General features: G+C 42.4%; 1 protein-coding gene across 1 annotated transcript in view; it reads left to right on the top strand.

The window, feature by feature from the left end:
- Nucleotides 1–26103, top strand: part of GRIN2A (glutamate ionotropic receptor NMDA type subunit 2A) — a gene marked incomplete at both ends in the record, with an annotated part of 172435 nt that extends 146332 nt beyond the window's left edge. The window contains 2 exons of the mRNA XM_079718995.1: nucleotides 17166–17404; nucleotides 24304–26103. Coding sequence (XP_079575121.1) covers nucleotides 17166–17404; nucleotides 24304–26103 — 2039 coding nt within the window. The remainder of the gene's footprint in view (nucleotides 1–17165; nucleotides 17405–24303) is intronic.
- Nucleotides 26104–26412: the final 309 nt, after the last annotated feature.

The following is a 26412-nucleotide window of genomic DNA, read 5'->3' as shown; positions in this document are numbered from 1 at the left end:
TACAGCTAGTCTCATCCAATGGCTCCACTGTTCCCAGGACACCTCAGATCCTTTAGCACAAAAGCTGAGTCCTTTGCCATCTGGCTCCTGCCCTTCAGGCCTCTCCTTTGATGGCTTCTTTCTTCTCCCAAATTTTGAACCATCCTCTGATGGCAAAACATGCCATGTTTCTTGCTACCTCCAGCCCTACGCAAATTCAGTCGTCTCATTTTGCCATAACTACTGGTTTGCATGACTGTCTCTCCAGCAGGACTCTGAGCTGGTAGAGGCCAAAGACTACGTGTTATTCATCTCTGTGAAAATACAGAGATGCCGACCTCACACTAGGTGCTTTATTTAGTAATGTTCTTTTTTCAATGGATGAACGAGTGAGTGAATGAATGAGGGAGGGAGTAAGGCACAACCCAGTGAGGTCCTCAGAGACCCCCAAAGCATTCGCTTCCTCGACTAGGAATGAAACAGAACATCAAACCCAGCTTCTCAAAACCACACACAGTTTCTTTCCATACCATCACTGCCTAGGGTCAGGGGCTTTGGCCAGAAACCAAGAAAAAAAAAATGTAGATGTGTGCCTGCAAGGGTATTATGTGTGGGCTGATTTTAGATGTATTTCAGAAAATTCTCAGGCCCTGGACAAAACCTAAGGGGTACAGGTTCAAAATGGACTTTTTACAACCGACCTCGGGGGAGGAATGCTGAGGCAGTTTGTCTGAAGGCTAGTCACATTGCATGCTATAAAATCCTTTCCCGAAGCAATCCCCTTAGCACTCAGACAGCCTCACAGAATAGAATGAAATCTAATCTGAAAGACAACTGCAGTCCCTCTGGAAGCGCAGAGGACGAGTCTGAAGGCAGAGAAGGAACTGATTTCTCTGACTTTGGACATAGCAAGTTCTTATTGGAGAGCTAAGCCTTCTCTCTGGATGTGCATTCTTGGAATCATAGACTCCATGAACGGGAAGGGCTCAGGGAGGGGTATGTGATCCACTCCACCCACCAGTTCCCTGGCTTCAGGCAGGAAATAAAGCTCTCTCCAGGGATACATACTGAGTAATCAAGGTGTGCCAGGTGCGATGTATGCATGCAACCCCGCTTAATTCCAACAAAACTCCTATAGGTAAATACTGTTGTGTTGCATTTGGTAGATGTTAGACCTGGAGCTCAGAGAGACTGAGCAAGTTCCTTAACCTCTCTGTGCCTCATCTGTAAAATGGGTGGGACAGTGACACCAGCCACATTACCTTGATATGAGGGCTGCCTGGGTTTATCTGTGAAAACTCTAGTATAGTGCCTGAAGCAGAATAGAATTTATGTAACTTTGTTAACTAAAAGACTAGAAAAATAGGTAAACGAATGGTTGAGTGGATGGATAGAGAAGCAGAGTATCGGAACCAAGATCAAATGGGTAGTGAGTGTTGAAGGCGAATTGATTGCAGGCAGTCTGACCCTAATTCTACCTCCTGTCACTGTCTAGACCTTACGGGATGATTCGACACACTCCCTAAACCCTTCAGGGAAGGGTACTCCCTTTTGTAGTTTATTCTAGTGTTTTCTACCTGAAACATTCTTTCCTGTGATTTGCTGGATGATGTCTACTTGAATCTTCTTTTTTTTCAAATATGAAACCCATGGCTTCGACCTTGTGAGTGGATAGATAATGCTGTCTGCTGGAGAGAGAAAGACAGTGTGGCCCTGGCTGCAAACCCAAAGCTGTGCAGGCTCCCTCTGCCCCCAGGAGCACCTTTAGCGTTTGTCTTCCCAGTAAGAATCAGTCTGCTTCAGGAAAGACGTTTAATTTTCCCATTTACTGGCTCCACTTCATAAGATCACATTGACAAAGATCATGGCCTCTTTGTAATGGGAGAAACGGACATGGAAAGAGCAGCACAGGGCTGCTTCCTGGAAAAAAATGACATTTGCTTCTTCTCCTTAGCTGAGGACATGCAGACTTCCCAGCCTTTTACTCACAAGCCACTGCAAGTTCCCTTTTGCTCTGTTATCTCCTCTATTTATGTGGCAGAAAAACTCACCCAACATATCTGACCTTTTTTTTTTTTTTCTTTTTTTGCAATGCTGCCCAATTGAAGCCTGGAGATATAAGGAAAGAAACAGGAACAGAAAATATGGATCCAATGCTTACTACGTGCTGCAGGCCATGAGAAATATCAAAATCAAAAAACGTGGTCCCTGATCTCCCTCAAGGAGATTACAATATACTTGAGTAAATTAAAAATGAAATCAGAAAGTATTTGAACTACAGTTCAGTGCACTAGTAGAAAAGGCCATGAGGCAGGAAATGAACGGCTGGAAAATGATTGGAACAGGTTGTAACTGGTGTTGAGAAATGTGCGTTTGCTTCCCTTTCGGGACGTGGGCCTGGGTGTTTGTGCAGAGGTGTGCAGAGGTGTTTGCACAAAGGGCAGAGGAAAGATCTTTATATTTACATCCTGAAAGAAATCAAAATGATGTTCCTTCTACCGAGACTGACCCTGTTATAGGCATCCAAACCTGGCTCTCTTTGGGACAACACCAAAGGGAAGACTTGCTGGGAATTTGACAAAATGTGGTGAAAAGACCCATTTTTGAGTCCTCACAAACTCCAAAGGGAGGGAGAAGGTCAACAGCATGTAGTATTTTGGGAGGGATGGCATCGGTGTTTGGGGGTGAGGAGAAAGCCATCATGTATATCTTGAAGCACATAGTGGGCAGCGAATTTGGACGAGTCAGTTGTGGTGTTGGGTGGAGAGTGAGGTCATATTCCGAGTGTCCCAAGACATTTGTGACTATATGAAAGCACTGCAGGCTGTTGAAAGGAAAGGAATTGAAATCAAGATACCCCTTCCCACCTCTTTGCCTGCACCACTGATCAACCAGCACCCTTCCTTGTGGGTGAAGAATTTATAAGAGGATACATTTCCTATTTTTTCTCCTGTAAATATGCATGCTTTTAAAAATCATTATTACAAAAGTTATACTCGTACAAAGGGTGGTGGCACAGTGGAAAACTGATACGGGACCCCTTCATGCTACAAATGCATAAAAATGCAGAATTGTAGGTGTGCACGCGCGCACACACACACACACACACACACACACACAAGCCCACAATGCACAGCCAAAGTCAAACGAAAGAGAAATCCTTAGGTGTCAGAAACAGAGGGGAAAGAAAGCTGGAGTAGCAATTCTTATATCAGACAAAATAGACTTTAAAATAAAGACTATTAGAAGAGACAAAGAAGGACACTACATAACGATAAAGGGATCGATCCAAGAAGAAGATATAACAATTGTAAATATTTATGCACCCAACATAGGAGCACCTCAATACATAAGGCAAATACTAACAGACATAAAAGGGGAAATCGACAGTAACACAATCATAGTAGGGGACTTTAACACCCCACTTTCACCAATGGACAGATCATCCAAAATGAAAATAAATAAGGAAACACAAGCTTTAAATGATACATTAAACAAGATGGACTTAGTTGATATTTATAGGACATTCCATCCAAAAACAACAGAATACACATTTTTCTCAAGTGCTCATGGAACATTCTCCAGGATAGATCATATCTTGGGTCACAAATCAAGCCTTGGTAAATTTAAGAAAATTGAAATTGTATCAAGTATCTTTTCCGACCACAATGCTATGAGACTAGACATCAATTACAGGAAAAGATCTGTAAAAAATACAAACACATGGAGGCTAAACAATACACTACTCAATAACGAAATGATCACTGAAGAAATCAAAGAGGAAATAAAAAAATACCTAGAAACAAATGACAATGGAGACACGACGACCCAAAACCTATGGGACGCAGCAAAAGCAGTTCTAAGGGGGAAGTTTATAGCAATACAATCCCACCTTAAGAAACAGGAAACATTTCGAGTAAACAACCTGACCCTGCACCTAAAGCAATTAGAGAAAGAAGAACAAAAAACCCCCAAAGTTAGCAGAAGGAAAGAAATCATAAAGATCAGATCAGAAATAAATGAAAAAGAAATGAAGGAAACAATAGCAAAGATCAATAAAACTAAAAGTTGGTTCTTTGAGAAGATAAACAAAATTGACAAACCATTAGCCAGACTCATCAAGAAAAGAAGGGAGAAGACTCAAATCAATAGAATTAGAAATGAAAAAGGAGAAGTAACAACTGACACTGCAGAAATACAAAAGATCATGAGAGATTACTATAAGCAATTCTATGCCAATAAAATGGACAACCTGGAAGAAATGGACAAATTCTTAGAAATGCACAACCTACCAAGACTGACTCAGGAAGAAATAGAAAATATGAATAGACCAATCACAAGCACTGAAATTGAAACTGTGATTAAAAATCTTCCATCAAACAAAAGCCCAGGACCAGATGGCTTCACAGGCGAATTCTATCAAACATTTAGAGAAGAGCTAACACCCATCCTTCTCAAACTCTTCCAAACAATTTCAGAGGAAGGAACACTCCCAAACTCATTCTACGAGGCCACCATCACCTTGATACCAAAACCAGGCAAGGATGTCACAAAGAAAGAAAACTACAGGCCAATATCACTGATGAATATAGATGCAAAAATCCTCAACAAAATACTAGCAAACAGAATGCAACAGCACATTAAAAGGATCATACACCATGATCAAGTGGGGTTTATTCCAGGAATGCAAGGATTCTTCAATATACGCAAATCAATCAATGTGATACACCATATTAACAAGTTGAAGGAGAAAAACCATATGATCATCTCAATAGATGCAGAGAAAGCTTTCGACAAAATTCAACACCCATTTATGATAAAAACCCTGCAGAAAGTAGGCATAGAGGGAACTTTCCTCAACATAATAAAGGCCATATATGACAAACCCACAGCCAACATTGTCCTCAATGGTGAAAAACTGAAACCATTTCCACTAAGATCAGGAACAAGACAAGGCTGCCCACTCTCACCACTCTTATTCAACCTAGTTTTGGAAGTTTTAGCCACAGCAATCAGAGAAGAAAAGGAAATAAAAGGAATCCAAATTGGAAAAGAAAAAGTAAAGCTGTCACTGTTTGCAGATGACATGATACTATACATAGAGAATCCTAAAGATGCTACCGAAAAACTACTAGAGCTAATCAATGAATTTGGTAAAGTAGCAGGATACAAAATTAATGCACAGAAATCTCTGGCATTCCTGTACACTAATGATGAAAAATCTGAAAATGAAATCAAGAAAACACTCTCATTTACCATTGCAACAAAAAGAATAAAATATCTAGGAATAAACCTACCTAAGGAGACAAAAGACCTGTATGCAGAAAATTATAAGACACTGATGAAAGAAATTAAAGAGGATACAAATAGATGGAGAGATATACCATGCTCCTGGATTGGAAGAATCAATATTGTGAAAATGACTCTACTACCCAAAGCAATCTACAGATTCAATGCAATCCCTATCAAACTACCACTGGCATTTTTCACAGAAGTAGAACAAAAAATTTCAAAATTTGTTTGGAAAAACAAAAGACCCCGAATAGCCAAAGCAATCTTGAGAACGAAAAGCGGAGCTGGAGGAATCAGGCTCCCTGACTTCAGACTATACTACAAAGCTACAGTAATTAAGACAGTGTGGTACTGGCATAAAAACAGAAAGATAGATCAGTGGATCAGGATAGAAAGCCCAGAGATAAACCCACGCACATATGGTCAACTTATCTTTGATAAAGGAGGCAGGAATGTACAGTGGAGAAAGGACAGCCTCTTCAATAAGTGGTGCTGGGAAAACTGGACAGGGACATGTAAAATTATGAGATTAGATCATTCCCTAACACCATACACAAAAATAAGCTCAAAATGGATTAAAGACCTAAATGTAAGGCCAGAAACTATCAAACTCTTAGAGGAAAACATAGGTAGAACACTCTATGACATAAATCACAGCAAGATCCTTTTGGACCCACCTCCTAGAGAAATGGAACTAAAAACAAAGATAAGCAAATGGGACCTAATGAAACTTCAAAGCTTTTGCACAGCAAAGGAAACCATAAACAAGACCAAAAGACAACCCTCAGAATGGGAGAAAATATTTGCAAATGAAGCAACTGACAAAGGATTAATCTCCAAAATTTATAAACAGCTCATGCAGCTCAATAGCAAAAAAACAAACAACCCAATCCAAAAATGGGCAGAAGACTTAAATAGGCATTTCTCCAAAGAAGATATACAGACTGCCAACAAACACATGAAAGAATGCTCAACATCATTAATCATTAGAGAAATGCAAATCAAAACTACAATGAGATATCATCTCACACCAGTCAGAATGGCCATCATCAAGAAATCTAGAAACAATAAATGCTGGAGAGGGTGTGGAGAAAAGGGAACACTCTTGCACTGCTGGTGGGAATGTGAATTGGTACAGCCACTATGGAGAACAGTATGGAGGTTCCTTAAAAAACTAAAAATAGAACTACCATATGACCCAGCAATCCCACTACTAGGCATATACCCTGAGAAAACCATAATTCAAAAAGAGACATGTACCAAAATGTTCATTGCAGCTCTATTCACAATAGCCCGGAGCTGGAAACAACCTAAGTGTCCATCATCGGATGAATGGATAAAGAAGATGTGGCACATATATACAATGGAATATTACTCAGCCATAAAAAGGAACGAAACTGAGCTATTTGTAATGAGGTGGATAGACCTAGAGTCTGTCATACAGAGTGAAGTAAGTCAGAAAGAGAAAGACAAATACCGTATGCTAACACATATATATGGAATTAAAAAAAAAAAATGTCATGAAGAACCTAGGGGTAAAACGGGACACAGACCTACTTGAGAACGGACTTGAGGATATGGGGAGGGTGAAGGGTAAGCTGTGACAAAGCGAAAGAGAGGCATGGACATATATACACTACCAAACGTAAGGTAGATAGATAGTGGGAAGCAGCCGCAGAGCACAGGGAGATCAGCTCGGTGCTTTGTGACCGCCTGGAGGGGTGGGATAGGGAGGGTGGGAGGGAGGGAGATGCAATAGGGAAGGGATGTGGGAACAGATGTGTATGTATGACTGATTCACTTTGTTATAAAGCAGAAACTAATAAAAAAAAATAAAAATAAAAATAAAAAAAAAAAGAAACAGAGGGGAATGGGATATTCTCATGGTATGTTTCAGCTGAGGTGCCTACAGGGATACAGGCAGTAGGGATGGAGCCTGGGGCTTTAATATCCACGTGGGGACCCTGAACTGTGCAAGGAGGGTAGAAAATGATACCACTGCATAAATCTGAGACTGTCAATGAGTCAATGAGTCCAGGAAAAGGAGACTAGAAAAAACTGTCCATCAAAGCAAAGAAAGTACAAGGAGCTTGCCATCCATTTGAAGCTGAGTGAGAAATTAAAACCCAATGAGTATGGAGATCTAAGTGTATATTACTTAAATGGTGCAGTAATTACAGTAAAATTTATTTTATATGAAAACTGGTACTTTGAAGGGCCCTGGAACCATGGCAGAAGCAAACTCAGAACCCCTCTGTAGGGACATGCCTACATGTAGCCCAGGATGCTTGGGAGTCCCATGGGGTTTAGGGGGAGAACACCTCTGCTGAAGATTAGCTCATAGTCAAAAGTTACAAATACCACGAGAAAGTAATCCACCATGAAAGTCAGCATGCACAGCAAACAGAAGAATCAGAATCCCAAGAACTAAGGGGGCAGGGATGGGGTGTGGGGCTGAGAATAATCTGAAAGAATGTAGGTGTGAAATTATTAAATGTATAAAAGTTTTTAAAGTCATAACAAAAGAGTAGGACTTTATGATAAAAAGAATAGGCAGAATTTTAAAAGAGCCAGATGAATGTCACAATTAAAATAGATTAAAAAAACATAAAGCCAAATATTACTAATGAAGGAATTCATGAACTGGAAAATAGATCTGTGGGAATCAGCTAACTGCAGGATGGAACAATAAAGAAATGGAAAATATGAAAACAGAGTTAATAACCTGGAAGATACAATGAGAAGATCTAGAATAGTTTAAACAATTTCAGCAGAAGAAAAGATAGGATTATCATGTGTCATTAGGGAACTGAAAATTAAAACAATGTGATACCACTACACACCTTATTGGAATGGTCAAAATCCAAAACACTGACACATAATCAATGCTGGTAAGGATGTGTCACATGAACAGGAACCTCATTCATTGCTGGTGGGAATGTAAAATGGTGCAGTCACTTTGGAAGACAGTTTGGCAGGTTCCTACAAGGCTGAACAAAGTCTTACCATACAATCCAGCAGTAATGCCCCTAGGTACTTACCCAAATGAGTTGAAAACTTACGTCCACACAGAATCCTGAACATGAATGCTTATAGAACTTTGTTCATAATTGCCTAGACTTTTAAACAACCGAGATGTCCTTCAGTAAGTGAATGGGTAAACAAACTATACATCCATGCAATGTAATATGGTTCAGAGATAAAAAAAAAAAAAATCTATCAAGCCAGGGAAACATATAGAGGAGCCTTAAATGCATCTTGTTAAGAGAAAGAAGCCTGTCTGAAAAGGCTACATACTATATGGTTCCAACTATATGATGTTTGGAAAAGGTAAAACTATAGAGACAGTTAAAAGATCAGTGGTTGCCAGGAGTTGGAATGAGGGGTGAGGAGGGATGAACAGCTGGAGCCCAGGGGATGTTTAGGGCACTGAAACTGTTCTGTATGATGCTGTAATGGTGGATACATGTCATTAAGCATTGGCAAAACCCACAGAACTGTACAGCACAAAGACTGAACCCTAATGTAAACTGTACACGTAAGTTAATAATAATGTATTTGGTTCATAAATTATAAAAATGTGCCACATCAATGCCAGATGTTAATAAGGGAAAACAAAGGAAATGGAAAGAGGGAGTGTATGGGAACTCTCTGTACTTTCTGCTCCTTTTTTCTCTAAATATAAAGCTATTCTAAAAAATAAAGTCTATTAACTTAAAAGAAAGTAAGATGGGGAGAGTTAAGAGCTGAAGCAACAATGGGTGAAATTTTTGCAGAATTAAAGTTATGAATCATCAGATTGAAGAATCACACTGAGTCACACTGAGTCCAGAGCAGAACAAATAAAAACATTCACACCTAGATTCCACACCAAAGACAAAATGAAATTCTCAAAAGCAATTAGAGAGAAAATACAGATTGCATAGAAAGTAATGACAAATAGATTATGAGCTGACTTCTCAACAATTACAGTCCAGATCAGAAGGACGCTTAATAACTTCTTCAAAAGGTCAAGGAAAAATAATTGTCAACTTAGATTTCTGTGTTCAGCCGAATCATTCAAGACTGAGAACAAACCAAAAGCAATATACACAAATTTTACAAAACCTAAAAAAGAGAGCAATGTGAAACCAATAATTATGATTACTAACTTCAAAAGAAAATCAAACATTTTGAGTATTTCCTTTATTTTCTCTGCAGGGTTTTTTTTTTTTTACATCTTTATTGGAGTATAATTGCTTTACAGTGTTGTGTCAGTTCCTGCTGTATAACAAAGTGAATCAGCTATATGCATATGTATATCCCCATATCCCCTCCCTCTTGCCTCTCCCTCCCACCCTCCCTATCCCACCCTTCAAGGTGGTCACAAAGCACCGAGCTGATCTCCCTGTGCTATGCAGCTGCTTCCCACTAGCTATCTGTTTTACATTTGGTAGTGTATATATGTCAATGCTACTCTCTCACTTCGTCCCAGCTTACCCTTACCCCTCCCCGTGTCCTCGAGTCCAACTCCACGTCTGTGCCTTTATTCCTGTCCTGCCCCTAGGTTCATCAGAACCTTTTGTTTTTTTTTAGATTCCATATATATGTGTTAGCATACGGTATTTGTTTTTCTCTTTCTGACTTGCTTCACTCTGTATGACAGACTCTAGGTCCATCCACCTCACTACAAATAACTCAATTTCGTTTCTTTTTATGGCTGAGTAATATTCCATTGTATATATATGCCATATCTTCTTTATCCATTTGTCTGTCGATGGACACTTAGGTTGCTCTCATGTCCTGGTTATTGTAAATAGTGCTGCAATGCATATTGTGGTACATGACTCCTTTTGAAGTATGGTTTTCTCAGGGTATATGCTCAGTAATGGGATTGCTGGGTCATATGGTAGTTCTATTTTTAGTTTTTTAAGGACCCTCCATACTGTTCTCCATAGTGGCTGTATCAGTTGACATTCCCACCAACAGTGCAAGAGGGTTACCTTTTCTCCACACCCTCTCCAGCATTTATTGTTCATAGATGTTTTGATGATGGCCATTCTGACTGGTGTGAGGTGATACCTCATTGTAGTTTTGATTTGCATTTCTCTAATGATTAATGATGTTGAGCATTCTTTCATGTGTTTGTTGGCAATCTGTATATCTTTGGAGAAATGTCTGTTTAGGTCTTCTGCCCATTTTTGGATTCGGTTGTTTGTTTCTTTGATATTGAGCTGCATGAGCCGCTTATATATTTTGGAGATTAATCCTTTGTCAGTTGCTTCATTTGCAAATATTTTCTCCCATTCTGAGGGTTGTCTTTTCGTCTTGTTTATGGTTTCATTTGCTGTGAAAAAGCTTTTAAGTTTCATTAGGTCCCATTTGTTTATTTTTGTTTTTATTTCCATTTCTCTAGGAGGTGGGTCAAAAAGGATCTTGCTGTGATGTATGTCATAGAGTGTTCTGCCTATGTTTTCCTCTAAGAGTTTTATAGTGTCTGGCCTTACATGTAGGTCTTTAATCCATTTTGAGTTTATTTTTGTGTATGGTGTTAGGGAGCGTTCTAATTTCATTCTTTTACATGTAGCTGTCCAGGTTTCCCAGCACCACTTAATGAAGAGGCCATCTTTTCTCCATTGTTTATTCTTGCCTCGTTTATCAAAGATAAAGTGATCATATGTGCGTGGGTTTATCTCTGGGCTTTCTATCCTGTTCCATTGATCCATATTTCTGTTTTTGTGCCAGTACCATACTGTCTTGACTACTGTAACTTTGTAGTATAGTCTGAAGTCCAGGAGCCTGATTCCTCCAGCTCCGTTTTTCTTTCTCAAGATTGTTTTGGCTATTCAGGGTCTTTTGTGTTTCCATACAAATTGTGAAATTTTTTGTTCTAGTTCTGTGAAAAATGCCATTGGTAGTTTGATAGGGATTGCACTGAATCTATAGATTGCTTTGGGTAGTATAGTCATTTTCACAATGTTGATTCTTCCAATCCAAGAACATAGTGTATCTCTCCACCTGTTTGTATCATCTTTAATTTCTTTCATCAGTGTCTTATTGTTTTCTGCATACAGGTCTTTTGTCTCCCTAGGTAGGTTTATTCCTAGATATTTTATTCTTTTTGTTGCAGTGGTAAATGGGAGTGTTTCCTTAATTTCTCTTTCAGATTTTTCATCATTAGTGTATAGGAATGCAAGACATTTCTGTGCATTAATTTTGTATCCTGCAACTGTACCAAATTCATTGATTAGCTCTAGTAGTTTTCTGGTAGCATCTTTAGGATTCTCTATGTATAGTATCGTGTCATCTGCAAACAGTGACAGTTTCACTTCTTTTCCAATTTGGATTCCTTTTATTTCTTTTTCTTCTCTGATTGCTATGGCTAAAACTTCCAAAACTATATTGAATAATAGCAGTGAGAGTGGGCAACCTTGTCTTGTTCCAGATCTTAGAGGAAATGGTTTCAGTTTATCAACATTGAGAACGATGTTGGCTGCAGGTTTGTCATATATGGCCTTTATTATGTTGAGGTAGGTTTGGTTCCCTCTATGCCTACTTTCTGGAGAGTTTTTATCATAAAATTTGGGTGTTGAATTTTGTCAAAAGCTTTTTCTGCATCTATTGAGATTATCATACGGTTTTTATCCTTCAATTTGTTAATATGCTGTATCACATTGATTGATTTGTGTATATTGAATAATCCTTGCCTTCCTGGGATAAATCACACTTGATCATGATGTAATATCCTTTTAATGTGCTGTTGGAGTCTGTTTGCTACTATTTTGTTGAGGATTTTTGCATCTATGTTCATCTGAGATAGTGGCCTGTAGTTTTCTTTTTTTGTGACATCTTTGTCTGGTTTTGGTATCAGGGTGATGGTAGCCTTGTAGAATGAGTATGGAAGTGTTCCTCTGCTATATTTTGGAAGAGTTTGAGAAGGATACATGTTAGCTCTTCTCTAAATGTTTGACAGAATTTACCTGTGAAACCATCTGGTCCTGGGCTTCTGTTTGTTGGAAGATTTTTAATCGCAGTTTCAATTTCAGTGCTTGTGATTGGTCTGTTTATATTTTCTATTTCTTCCTGGTTCAGTCTCAGAAGGTTGTGCTTTTCTAAGAATTTGTCCATTTCTTCCAGGTTGTCGATTTTGTTGGCATATAGTTGCTTGTAGTAATCTCTCATGATCCTTTGTGTTTCTGCAGTGTCAGTTGTTACTTCTTTTTCATTTCTAATTCTATTGATTTGAATCTTCTTCCTTTATTTCTTGATGACTCTGGGTAATGGTTTATCAATTTTGTTATCTTCTCAAAGAACCAGCTTTTAGTTTTATTGTTCTTTGCTATCATTTCCTTCATTTCTTTTTCATTTATTTCTGATCTGATCTTTATGATTTCTTTCCTCCTGCTAAGTTTGGGGGTTTTTTGTTCTTCTTTCTCTCATTGCTTTAGGTGTAAGGTTAGGTTGTTTATTTGAGATTTTTCTTGTTTCTTGAGGTAGGATTGTATTGCTGTAAACTTCCCTCTTAGGACTGCTTTTGCTGCATTCCATAGGTTTTGGGTCATTGTGTTTTCATTGTCATTTGTTTCTAGGTATTTTTTGATTTCCTCTTTGATTTCTTCAGTGATCTCTTGGCTATTTAGTAGTGAATTGTTTAACCTCCATGTGTTTCTATTTTTTACTGTTTTTTTTCCTGTAATTGACATCTAGTCTCATAGAGTTGTGGTTGGAAAAGATATTTGACATGACTTCAATTTTCTTAAATTTACCAAGGCTTGATTTGTGACCCAAGATATGGTCTATCCTCGAGAATGTTCCACGAGCACTTGAGATGAAAGTGTATTCTGTTGTTTTTGGTTGGAATGTCCTATAAATATCTGTTAAGTCCATCTCGTTTAACGTGTTATTTAAAGCTTGCGTTTCCTTATTTATTTTCATTTTGGATGATCTGTCCATTAGTGAAAGTGGGGTGTTAAAGTCCCCTACTATTATTGTGTTACTATCGATTTCCCCTTTTATGGCTTTTAGCATTTGCCTTATGTATTGAGGTACTCCTATGTTGGGTGCATAAATATTTACAATTGTTATACCTTCTTCTTGGATTGATCCCTTGATCATTATGTAGTGTCCTTCTTTGTCTCTTGTAATAATATTTATTTTAAAGTCTATTTTGTCTGATATGAGAATTGCTACTCCAGCTTTCTTTTGATTTCCATTTACATGGAATAACTTTTTCCATCCCCTCACTTTCAGTCTGTATGTGTCTCTAGGTCTGAAGTGGGTCTCTTGTAGACAGCATTTGTATGGGTCTTGTTTTTGTATCCATTCAGCCAGTCTATGTCTTTTGGTTGGAGCATTTAATCCATTTACATTTAAGGTAATTATCGATATGTATGTTCCTGTTACCATTTTCTTAATTGTTTTGGGTTTGTTTTTGTAGGTCTTTTCCTTCTCTTGTGTTTCCTGCCTAGAGAAGTTCCTTTAGCATTTGTTGTAAAGCTGGTTTGGTGGTGCTGAATTCTCTTAACTTTTGCTTACCTGTAAAGGTTTTAATTTCTCCATCGAATCTGAATGAGATCCTTGCTGGGTAGACTAATCTTGGTTGTAGGTTTTTCCCTTTCATCACTTTAAATATGTCCTGCCACTCCTTTCTGGTTTGCAGAGTTTCTGCTGAAAAATCAGCTGTTGACCTTATGGGGATTCCCTTGTGTTATTTGTTGCTTTCCCCTTACTGCTTTTAACATTTTTTCCTAGTTTTTAATTTTTGATAGTTTGATTAATATGTGTCTCGGCATGTTTCTCTTTGGGTTTTTCCTGGACTTGATTATTTCCTTTCCCATGTTAGGGAAGTTTTGGACTATAATCTCTTCAAATATTTTCTCAGACCCTTTCGTTTTCTCTTCTTCTTCTGGGACCCCTATAATTCGAATGTTGGTACGTTTAGTGTTGCCCCAGAGGTCTCTGAGACTGTCCTCAATTCTTTTCATTCTTTTTTCTTTATTCTGCTCCCTGGCAGTTATTTCCACCATTTTATCTTCCAGCTCACTTATCCATTCTTCTGCCTCAGTTATTCTGTTATTGATTCCTTGTAGAGTTGGGTTTTTTTTCCCAGTACGCGAGCCTCTCACTGTTGTGGCCTCTCCCATTGTGGAGCACAGGCTCCGGACACACAGACTCAGCAGCCATGGCTCACGGGCCTAGCCACTCCACGGCATGTGGGATCTTCCTGGACCGGGACACAAACCTGTGTCCCCTGCATCTGCAGGCGGACCCTCAACCACTGCGCCACCAGGGAAGCCCCCTTGTAGAGTATTTTTAATTTCAGTACTTGTGTTGTTCATCACTGTTTGTTTGCTCTTTAGTTCTTCTAGATCCTTGTTAAATGTTTCTTGTATTTTCTCCATTCTGTTTCCGAGATTTTGGATCATCTTTACTATAATTGCTCTGAATTCTTTTTCAGGTGGGTTGCCTATTTTGTCTTCATTTATTTGGTCTTGTAGGTTTTTACCTTGCTCCTTCGTCCGTAACATATTTTTTTGTTGTTTCTTTTTTTTTTTTTTTTTTTTTTTTGATGTGTGGTGCTATATTCCTGTTTCACTGGTTGTTTGGCCTGAGCTGTCCAGCACTGGAGTTTGCAGGCAGTTGGATAGAGCTGGGTCTTGGTGCTGAGATGAGGACCTCCAGGAAGCCCCACTCCAATTGATATTCCCTGGAGTCTGAGGTTCTCTGTTAGTCCAGCAGTTTGGACTCAGAGCTCCGACCACAGGAGCTCGGGCCCAACCTCTGGCCTGGGAACCAAGATCCCACAGGGAGTTAAGCACCACAGACTGGGAATTGGTAAATGCTCTTCTAGGAAACGATGTGTTATCTCATTTCTCCTTTTGTAAATTATACTACTTTCTCCCAGAATGCAGTCTGAAGTGGACAGTTCTCTGGATTTGAATCCTAGCTCTTCCACTTTTGAGCTAACTGGCTTAGGACAAGTTTCTAACCGTCTTTATGCCTCCCTTTTCTTATTTCTCCAGCAACTGAGCATGAGATTTTTTCTTTCCCTGTATTCCTGCTAGCATTGGTCTCTATCCTCACCAGTTTTTGCTTTTTTTTTTTTTTTGCGGTACGCGGGCCTCTCACTGTTGTGGCCTCTCCCGCTGCGGAGCACAGGCTCCAGACGCGCAGGCCCAGTGGCCATGGCTCACGGGCCCAGCCGCTCTGCGGCATGTGGGATCTTCCCGGACCGGGGCATGAACCCGCGTCCCCTGCATTGGCAGGCGGACTCTCAACCACTGTGCCACCAGGGATGCCCCAGTTTTTGCTTTTTTATAATCTCCACTAACCCAAACAAATCCAGGGCTCTGAGCCCAAGCTCGGCAACGCGGGCCTTGCCCTTTCCCAGGCAGCTTCAGTGCCTCACTTAGGTCGTTAGGCCGCACCTAAACAGCGTTCTTTTCTGGGCCAGGACGTCCCTGCCTCAGGGACTAGGCACCAAGGTGGCTCATACTCCGTGCCCAGGGGTCCTGCGGGTGGCTGCAGTGGCCGCAACACCGGTCACCTGACAGGCTGCGGAATGAACACCCAGGCGAGGACCTGTGCACATCACGGCGGCAGCGGGGGCAGCAGCTGCAACTTCCTGGCTCCAGACCACGCCCACCGCATCCCTCTGCAAGTGTTTTTTATTGAAGTATAGTTGACTTACAATATTAGTTTAAATTGTATGACATAGTGATTCAATATCTTTATGGATTATACTCCACCTCAAGTTATTACAAAATAATGGCTATATTTCCCTGTGCTGTACAATATATCCTTGTTGTTTATATATTTTATGCAGAGTAGTTTGTATTTCTTAATCCCATACATCTTTTATGTCTTAGACATCATATGTATATACAATATAGTCATAGTGTTCATTTAACATTCTATGCATCTTCCTTGATTTTCACTGTTTTTGAAGGATAATTTTTAAAGACCTGAATCATAGTCTAGTGAATTGCTAGACAGTTAGTATAATTACTAGACATTTAGACCAGAGAATTTCCTCCTAAATGACAACTGGATAAAATGTGCATAAAAGAGAGATAAAATAATGCCAACCGTGCCTACTTTTTTTTTTTCCATTGCAAACCCCACCTGCTTCTTCAGCTGCCTACTGAAGTGGGGAGGTGTTTAGTCTGCAAGGGGCCATTCAGAGCCGACTAGGATGTTTCTTTTCAAGGAACACTTTGTGCCCTAAGTGCACTACTTGGGGTGACTTTTTGGAATAATCTTGGATGTTCTAAAGGAAGAGGAAAGAAGAAACAAATATATTTGAGGACAACTGTGTACCAGGCACTGTGCTAGGCACTTCCTTTACAACAACCCATGAAGGCTCCTATTTAGGAGAACTTACCATGAGCCAGGCACTACATTTAGGAATTTTGCATATGTGAGCTCATATCCTCCCTAGAACTCGAGGGAGTATACACTATTATAATACCCATTTCACAGACAGGATCACTGTGGCTCTGAAGTCACACAGCTAGTATATGACGAAGTCAGAATGGGAATGCAAGTCTTTCTAATGTAGGCTTCGGCCAGCTTATCCCATGTCCTGTTCCAGGCTTGGGTGGGTGTTGGGGCCAGGGATAGAGAAAAGCTGGGTGGGAAGAACATAATAATGACCAAGAAAAAAAAAAAAAGACAGGGACTGTGCCAAGTTCTCTCTATACGTGATCTCACTTCATCCTCCTACAACGATATCACATAGGTGGTGTTGTCGTCATCTTCACCCTGCAAGTGAGTGAACGCAGACCAGGAGAGCTCAGTCACGCTATTGAGGTTGCACAGCTGTAAATCACACGTGTCTGTCCCAAATGCAGGGGTATCCGCCCCACAGTGCATGCCCTGCTCCTTACTGCCTGTGGCTTTTGTCTTCTGTCCAGGGGAGATGGAAGAGCTGGAGACCCTGTGGCTCACGGGGATCTGCCACAACGAGAAGAACGAGGTGATGAGCAGCCAGCTGGATGTCGACAACATGGCGGGTGTGTTCTACATGCTGGCAGCCGCCATGGCCCTCAGCCTCATCACCTTCATCTGGGAACACCTCTTCTACTGGAAGCTGCGCTTCTGCTTCACGGGCCTGTGCTCTGACCGGCCGGGCCTGCTCTTCTCCATCAGCAGGGTCAGTACCCCTGGCGGCTACCTCCCTCTGCGGCAGGCAGGTCCAGAAAAGCCAGGGCTTCCAGAGAATCAGGGATTCTTGACTCCTGGGTGGGGGTGTGGTGTCTCCACACCCTCCCCTCACCCATCAACCCTTCTTGGATTCGTCGGAAGGGCACCAGTTTCGTAAGCCAGATGTAAGCTAGAGATGGAAGGTGAATAGGTAAGGCAGGCCGGGTGTGAGAAAAATAGCAGAAGTGAAATTAAAAATAGCAGCTGAACCCTGGTGTCAAAGGGAGGGAACAATGGAGAATGTGGAGAACTAAGACATATTGCGTAAAACCCGCCACACCCAAAGGGGGCAGTCATCCTCCACTCCTGCTGAGTATGGTTTTAGTGGAAGGCAGGGCCAGTCTTATCAGGTCTTCCAGTTTTTAAAAGAGAAAGCAGTCATCTGATTATATGTGAAAACTTTCAACTTTTAAATACTAGTAACTAATTCCATTGACAACTAGAAAAACACATGGGCCAAACACAGCCAGTCTGTGGCCTCCCTCATGAGCACCCAGATATGCTCTAGGACATTATTAAAAGTCCTGTGTAGGATGTTACGATGTTTGCATGCATTCCAACAGATCACGTGTGACAAAACGAAATCTACGTGCAAAGCCATGTTGTGTGTGTGAACGCAGCTAACAAACCACAAAAGCGTGTATGATGTAACAGAGCCTGAAATGAAACACAGGCATGAAGAACCATGAGAAAATGCACACACATCAAACAGGAAACAAAATATACATTCAACACGACATAAACCACAGCACAGAATACACGCGCTGTAGTAAGTGCACTCACTTTCAAGCCACAGAAACCTCATTACATGCTGCACAATATGGCGTGTGTGTGGCCATAAACAGGTACACATGTCATAATTCATCAATAATGATGACAATTGTGGAAAATGCTTATATTTGTAGGTACATATATGTCCCTGGCACCATATAAGCAATTTATACTCATCATTTCATTTAACCTACAAACCAATTCTGTGAGGTAGGTACTGATATTGGCCCAGAATTGGGGAAACTCAAATTTATGAGATTAGAGGAATTACCCAACACCACACAGCCTTGCTGGAGCCAGGATTTGACTCCAGGTGGTGTAGTAGCAGCCAGAGCCCACACTCTTACACAAGCAACAAACATCAAATACAAGCAACACAAGAGATTTGATACAAATCATACTACACAACATGTATGTGCACACAACACATATATATTTTTACTTTTTAAATACAAGCTACTGGGCCTCCCTGGTGGCGCAGTGGTTGAGAGTCCGCCTGCCGATGCAGGGGATACGGGTTCGTGCCCCGGTCTGGGAGGATCCCATATGCCGCGGAGCGGCTGGGCCCGTGAGCCATGGCTGCTGAGCCTGCGCATCCGGAGCCTGTGCTCCGCAACGGGAGAGGCCACAACAGTGAGAGGCCCGCATACCACAAAAAAAAAAAAAAAAAAAAAAAAAAAATACAAGCTACTCACTTCCTTGCATCACAATAAAAGCACATGCGTACATATCGTTCACTTATCTTCCAACACAGTATAACATTATCTATCCACCTGGCAATCAGTCAATCATCCATCCATCTATCCATCTGTCCATCCATCCATTCATCCATCCATCTATCCATCTATCCATCCATCTATTTATCTACCTATTTCTTCCGTTTACTCACCTTGGAATTTTTTTACTCTGAAAGAGTTTAACAAATTAGGATTTGAAACATGGTGAAAAATATGTGGTTAGAAACATCTAATTTTATATGCTAATGTAAATGAAATAATCATCTAAAGAGGAACTTGTGTATTCTTAGTATTTGGTGGTTTTAAGAGATCCAGAAGGTACACATGGGCTTAGTCAGGAGGATTTATTTTCTCCATTCAGTGGCACTCTAAACTTGAGTTCTATGCAAATACATATTTCCTAATTAGCTTGATGGCCTCTAAACACACATTGCTTAAAAGTAACAACATGCATGTATATAGCTAGGTATTAAGCCAACTTTAAGCTAATTCTCTTCACCAGTTACTAAAGGCTTTCCATATCCAAATGATTCTGAGATTGCCATGAGCAAATGCACACTATTGCCTTTACTTGTAAATCCTGCTTGTTTTTGCAAGTGTTCCCTCTGTCCGAGATATCATTAAAGAAGCCAAGTTAACAGGATTGTCACTATGAGAAATGGACTAAATCCCTCACTCCCATTCCAAGCATCTTGAGGGACGGGGGTGAAGGGGGGACTGGGCACAGCATTGCTGTGTTGTGCCTTGACAAGCTGGAACTGGAACTTCTGTCTCCCCATCCCTAGAGGAGAGAGGACCCCATGTCCCATGGGACACAAATGCAAACCTCAGATGCCCGCCCTCCTAGTACGGCCAAGGGTGAAGGTCAGAGTTCACAGAGTCATTTATTTTACATTAGAACCAAGTTTCTCCCACAGCTGTGGCCTTTGTTTATTACGACTTACAAAAACGCGTCCTCTCTTCTGTGGGATGCTCTTAACTTTTGTTTTCTCTCCGCAATGCTGCCCCTTTCATGTTGAAAAAAATATTCACTGTCACCAGCAATAAAGAACCACCTCGGTTGTCTCCAGAGATGTGAGGAATGGGAGATGTAGCAAAGCCAGAGACCAGGGAGGTGGAAACCGTGGCATCTTCCCAACGAGCCCAGAGGAGAGCTTGCAGCAACTTCTGGCTGACCCACAATGGGAACCGACAGAATAGAAGTCAGATACTGTCTTAGTCCATTCGGGCTGCTATAACAAAATACCACAGACTGGGTGCTTTATCAACAATAGAAATGTATTGCTTACAGTTCTGGGGGCTGGAAGTCCGAGATCAGGGTGCCAGTGTGGTCGGGTGAGGACCCTGTTCTGGGTTGCAGATTTCCCCTTGTGTTGAAGGGATGAGGGAGCTCTGTGGGGCCTCTTTTACAAGAGCACTTATCCCATTCAGGAGGGCTCCTCCCAAAGGCCCCACCTTGGACCTCATGACATAAGCAGCTACCTACCACTAATACCATCACCTTTGGGACTAGGATCTCCGCATATGAATTGGGAGGTGGGGTACACAAACATGCAGACCATAGCAGACACTTTAGGGACCAGGCCCAGGCACCAAGGAACCAAGGAGGACAGTATCGCCCCAGTGAGAAAGGGGGCGGGGGGTGGAACAGAGCAAACTGTCTGGAATGGCACATTGAGCCTTCAATGCTCATTTCATCTGAGCCCATTATAGGGCCGAGAGGGCATCTTATTTCCACCACCCATAAAAGGTAGCTGGAATCTATGAATAATAGGGAGGAGGAAAGAAAGAACTCTGCAAGGAAGAAAGAAACTCCAGCCCAGGGATTTGGCTCCTGAGGTAGGGTTTAGGCAACTTATCTAATCAGAAAGCTGCAGTGGCTTTCCAGAGCAAATCTGCAGCTTCAATCAAACGGGCGCTGTGTGCTCGTACTAGTGTGAGGAGAGAGAGGTGAGGTGACAAGCAGGGAGGGCAGATAGGGGATGACTGAGCAGCTCACCCACTAGCATTTATGGAGCCCCTTCCATGTCAGGTGCTTTGCTTGCATTATCAGATCTTGCCCTCGTACCCACCTTAGAGTGTATGATTCCCATCTTACAGATGTGGAACTTGAGGCTCAAAAAGATGTAGTTGCTCAGCCAAGGTCACAGAGCTAAAAAAGGATGGAGCTGGGGCTCATTTCCAGTGAGTTCCAGGTCTCTGACTCTTCCCATCCTTCTGTAATACACACCCCACCTCCTCATCAGCACATCTGGAAGATGGGTCAACTTAGTTGGAGAACACTTTCATCCAAACCTGGGGTACAGACACCACGTTGACTCCTTCCCGAGGCTTTGCCAGGCAGATCAGCACCTGGGAACTGCCTTAGCTGTGTTGTGTGAGTCCCAGGGGAAACCAGGGATGAGAAAAAGCAGTCAGCAGCCGTCCTCTCTGCTCCTGAAACATAGCTCAGCTCCCTGGCCACTTCTGTGGGCCTCCTGCAAATACAGAGACAACCAGCTCATCTCGGCGGGCGGGAGCACACTGCCCTGATGGCGAAGGGTGGAAGCAAGTTCTCAAAGTCTCTAAAAGGAGGAGGGGAGCTCATTAAAATAAAATTGCAAAGTTAGAAAAAATTTAAAAACTAGTGTTTTCATAATGCTAACAACAGGAAAAAAAGGCTATGATCTTGGCCGATTCAAACATGTAGGAGACACACTGATTTCCACCCATAGTAGCAGAATCCCTCTAGGTCATTGTAGGAGATTATTACATTACTAAATTGGACAGGGAAGGCATACGTTAACATAAAAGATTCAAAAGCACTGTGCTATGTGAAATACACGGTGCGTTCGTATGATTTTGACGTCCAGCAGCCCTGGAAGCAATGAGGAGACACTGCTTCCTGGGAGGGAACAGGGAAGGAGACCACACAGCATCGAGAAAAAGACTAAAGGTAAGGCTGCAGCAGGTGGGAAGTGCCCGATGCCAGGGCCTTGGCCTCAGGGAGCCTTCACCGTGCAGCCTGGGGTTGAAGGGGGTCAGAGAAAGAGAAGCTCAAATGCACAACTGTAGGCTTTTCTGTTTACTGTTCCTCGACGGAGTGGAGACTGTCTCTAGAAAACTACAAGAAAAACGCAGCAGTGCAAACAGGTTGAGGCTGTCACAGTTCTGTGAGCATCCCTGCAGGTTCAGTGCATCCCCACCATGGGGAATTGATGGAGCCTGTATAAGAGTCCAGAGTTACCGACCCATAGTCCCCACTAGTTTATGCCAAAGTCAGCAGCAGTAGCTACCGCATCCCTTTTACAAACAAACCCCTTCTTGGGCCAGCTCCCTGTCAGTCTTGGGAGGACCAGGTCAAATCCTGCAGCCTGGACTGAACTGTTCCCCTTTAGGTACCGCAGCCAAAATCTGGGGGCAGGAGTGGGGAAGGGAGGAGCACAAACCACAATACCACTGATGCTCTTTTGCCTATTATTGTAGAATGAATCAAGAGCTCTGCCCCTGAGTTACTTTCAAGGAAAAGTAAACAGGTTTTATTTGTTTGTTTGTTTTTTGCGGTACGCGGGCCTCTCACTGTTGTGGCCTCTCCCGTTGCGGAGCACAGGCTCCAGACGCGCAGGCTCAGCGGCCATGGCTCAGGGGCCCAGCCACTCCGTGGCATGTGGGATCTTCCCGGACCGGGGCATGAACCCATGTCCCCTGCATCGGCAGGCGGACTCCCAACCACTGCGCCACCAGGGAAGCCAACAGTTATTTTTAACACAGGAAGAAGGTGGAGTGGAAAACAAGAGATGTATGGATGGGGGTGCTTATATCTGAGCTACCCCCAAGTCCTTCAGTCACTCAGTTCCCTGGATGGATTTAAATGCAGCACCACTGTGTCATCAGGACTCTCCACTCTTCTTAGTAACTAAAACTCTACTATGCTCAACAAATTCTCACACAGCCAAAACACAAAGAATATATATATATTGAGTGGGTAAGTGAAAAGTCCAAGAAGGGAGCTCCAGCGGTTCAAACCATATGATGTCATATGATCCCACCATCTATGTCTATTCCTCCAAAAAAAAGTCTGATTGACCACACATGGGTCTCAGGTCTTCTTCTTCCTTTTGTCGGGGGTGGGTGGGTGGTGGAGCTGGGAGAGACTGTTCCAGAGGTTTTAACTTGAAGTATAATTGGCTTACAATATTGTGTATCAGGTGTACTACATAGTGACTCAGTATTTTTATACATTATGAAATAATCACCATAATAACTTTAGTTACCATCTATCACATACAAAGTTATTAGAATAGTATTGACTATATTTTCTATACATTATATCTCCATGACTTATTTATCTTAAAGCTGAAGATTTTACCTCTTAATCCCCTTCACCAGTTTCACCCATCTGTCTAACCCCCTCCCCTCTGGCAACTACCAGTTTGTTCTCTGTTTCTATTGAATCTGGTTTTGTTTTGTTATGGCTGTTCATTTGTTTTGGTTTTAGATTCCACATACAAGTGAAATCATATGGTATTTGTCTTTCTCTGTCTGACTTATCTCAGCATAATACCCTCTAGGTCCATCTATGTTGTCACAAATGGCAAGATTTCATTCTTTTTTATGGCTGAGTACTATTCCATTGTGTGTGTGTGTGTGTGTGTGTGTATCTGTATGTCTGTGTGTACATACCACATCTTCTTTTCTATTCCTCTATCAATGAACACTTCAGTTGCTTCCATATCTTGGCTACCGTAAATAATGGTGTGATGAACATTGGGGTGCATGTATACTTTTTTAGTGTTTTTATTTCCTTAAGATAAATATTGGGTCTCATGCTTTAATTGATAGCTTCAGTCTAGGGGTAGCAGTAATTCCCCAAAGGAATCAATGATTGGTGATCCTTGTATGCTGACTCAGTTTGTTTGTCAATAGCTGACTCTCTGGTATCCAAAGTCCAAAGATGATCCTGGGAAACTTTAATAAAAGTAAGGGTTGGTGACTGGGGTGTTGGGAGGGTCAACCAAATCCTTACACGCCAGTTTGGAGGTGCTGAGACCCTTATAGTTGTATGAGGATTAGTGGATATTTTTTCTCAAGCTCTATGTATGACTATTGGCAAAAGTGTCGGATAATCTTGGTAATCTAAATAAATCAGATAATCTAAAAGTGCCAGAGCGACAAGATAAGCCTGATGCTTTGCCACTGGTCTCATACATTTAAGAAACATTATCAGGATTCAGACTGGATTTCACTGTTTCTCTGGGACTCCTATAAGAAGGTCATGTCTCACCTTTGCAGGTACAGTTCAGGTGTGAAATGGTTTCATGTCCTTGCTGCTGCTGATGGTGTTTTGCGCTCCTCCCCACAGGGCATTTACAGCTGCATTCACGGGGTGCACATTGAAGAAAAGAAGAAGTCTCCAGACTTCAATCTGACTGGATCCCAGAGCAACATGTTAAAACTCCTTCGGTCAGCCAAAAACACTTCCAACTTGTCCAACGTGAACTCCTCAAGAATGGATTCCCCCAAAAGGGCTGCTGACTTCATTCAAAGAGGATCCCTCATCATGGACATGGTTCCAGATAAGGGAAACTTGATATATTCAGACAACAGGTCCTTTCAGGGGAAAGACAGCATTTTTGGGGACAACATGAATGAACTGCAAACCTTCGTGGCCAACAGGCACAAGGATAACCTCAACAACTACGTGTTCCAGGGCCAGCACCCTCTGACTCTCAATGAGTCTAACCCTAACACGGTGGAGGTGGCCGTGAGCACGGAACCCAAAGGGAACTCCAGGCCCCGGCAGCTTTGGAAGAAATCCATGGAATCTCTACGCCAAGATTCGCTGACCCAGAACCCAGTCTCCCAGAGGGATGAGGGAACCGTGGAGAACAGGAGCTACTCCCTAAAGAGTCCTAGGTACCTTCCAGAAGAGGTGGCCCACTCGGACATCTCAGAAACTTCGAGCCGGGCCACGTGCCACCGGGAGCCTGACAACAGTAAGAACCACAAGGCCAAGGACAACTTCAAAAGGTCAATGGCCTCCAAATACCCCAAGGACTGCAGTGAGGTCGAGCGCTCCTACCTGAAAACCAAAGCGAGCTCCCCCAGGGACAAGATCTACACCATTGATGGGGAGAGGGAACCCAGTTTCCACCTCGATCCTCCCCAGTTTGTCGAAAACATGGCCCTTCCCGAGAACGTGGACTTCTCCAGTGTCTACCAGGACCACGGCGACAGTTTCCGCAAGGGGGACTCCACACTGCCCATGAACAGGAGCCCCCTGCACAATGAAGATGGGCTCCCCAACAATGACCAGTATAAACTCTACTCCAAGCACTTCACCTTGAAAGACAAGAGTTCCCCTCATAGCGAGGGCAGCGACCGGTACCGGCAGAACTCCACACACTGCAGGAGCTGCCTGTCCAACCTGCCCACCTATTCAGGCCACTTCACCATGAGATCCCCCTTCAAATGCGACTCCTGCCTGCGGATGGGGAACCTCTATGACATTGACGAAGACCAGATGCTTCAGGAGACAGGTAACCCAGCTACCCAGGAGGAGGTCTACCAGCAGGACTGGGCACAGAACAGCGCCCTCCAGTTCCAAAAGAACAAGCTGAGGATTAGCCGGCAGCATTCCTACGATAACATCCTCGACAAACCCAGGGAGGTGGACCTTAGCAGGCCCTCCCGGAGCATAAGCCTCAAGGACAGGGAGCGGCTTCTGGAGGGAAACTTGTACGGGAGTCTCTTTAGTGTCCCCTCCAGCAAACTCTCGGGGAACAAAGGCTCCCTTTTCCCCCAGGGTCTGGAGGTCAGCAAACGGAGCAAGTCTCTCTTACCAGACCACACCTCCGATAACCCTTTCCTCCACTCCTACGGGGATGACCAACGCTTAGTTATTGGGAGGTGCCCCTCGGACCCTTATAAACACTCGCTGCCATCCCAGGCACTGAATGACAGCTATCTCCAATCGTCCCTGAGGTCGACGGCATCATACTGTTCCAGGGACAGTAGAGGCCACAGCGATGTGTATATTTCGGAGCATGTTATGCCTTATGCTGCAAATAAGAATAAAATGTACTCTGCCCCCAGGGTTTTAAATTCCTGCAGCAATAGACGCGTGTACAAGAAAATGCCTAGTATTGAATCCGATGTTTAAAACCTTCCACTAATGTTTTATCTATAGGGAAACATAGGTAATGGCCAACATTCCGGAGGATAAATGTTGGATGTCCAATAGTGCCCTGCAAAGAGCAAGAGGATTTAGGAAGGTATTTTTCTGTTGGTTCTTTTGCACATGGCTCCATGCCATAGTCTTCCACTCAAGGAATCTTGTGAGGTGTGTGCTGAGTGTGGCAGATACCAGATAGGTGAGTCCTTAACCAAAAATCAACCAATAAAAGGGCAAGTCTCCTGGACATGCCCACTAGGTATGTTGGCAATAATGACGCATTGGATGCCAATGGTG

The sequence above is a fragment of the Hyperoodon ampullatus genome (assembly GCF_949752795.1).
Source record: "Hyperoodon ampullatus genome assembly, chromosome: 14".
Taxonomy (NCBI): Eukaryota; Metazoa; Chordata; class Mammalia; order Artiodactyla; family Ziphiidae; genus Hyperoodon; species Hyperoodon ampullatus.
Note: the sequence above shows the minus strand (reverse complement) of the source record. Positions and strands in the feature narration are given on the sequence as shown.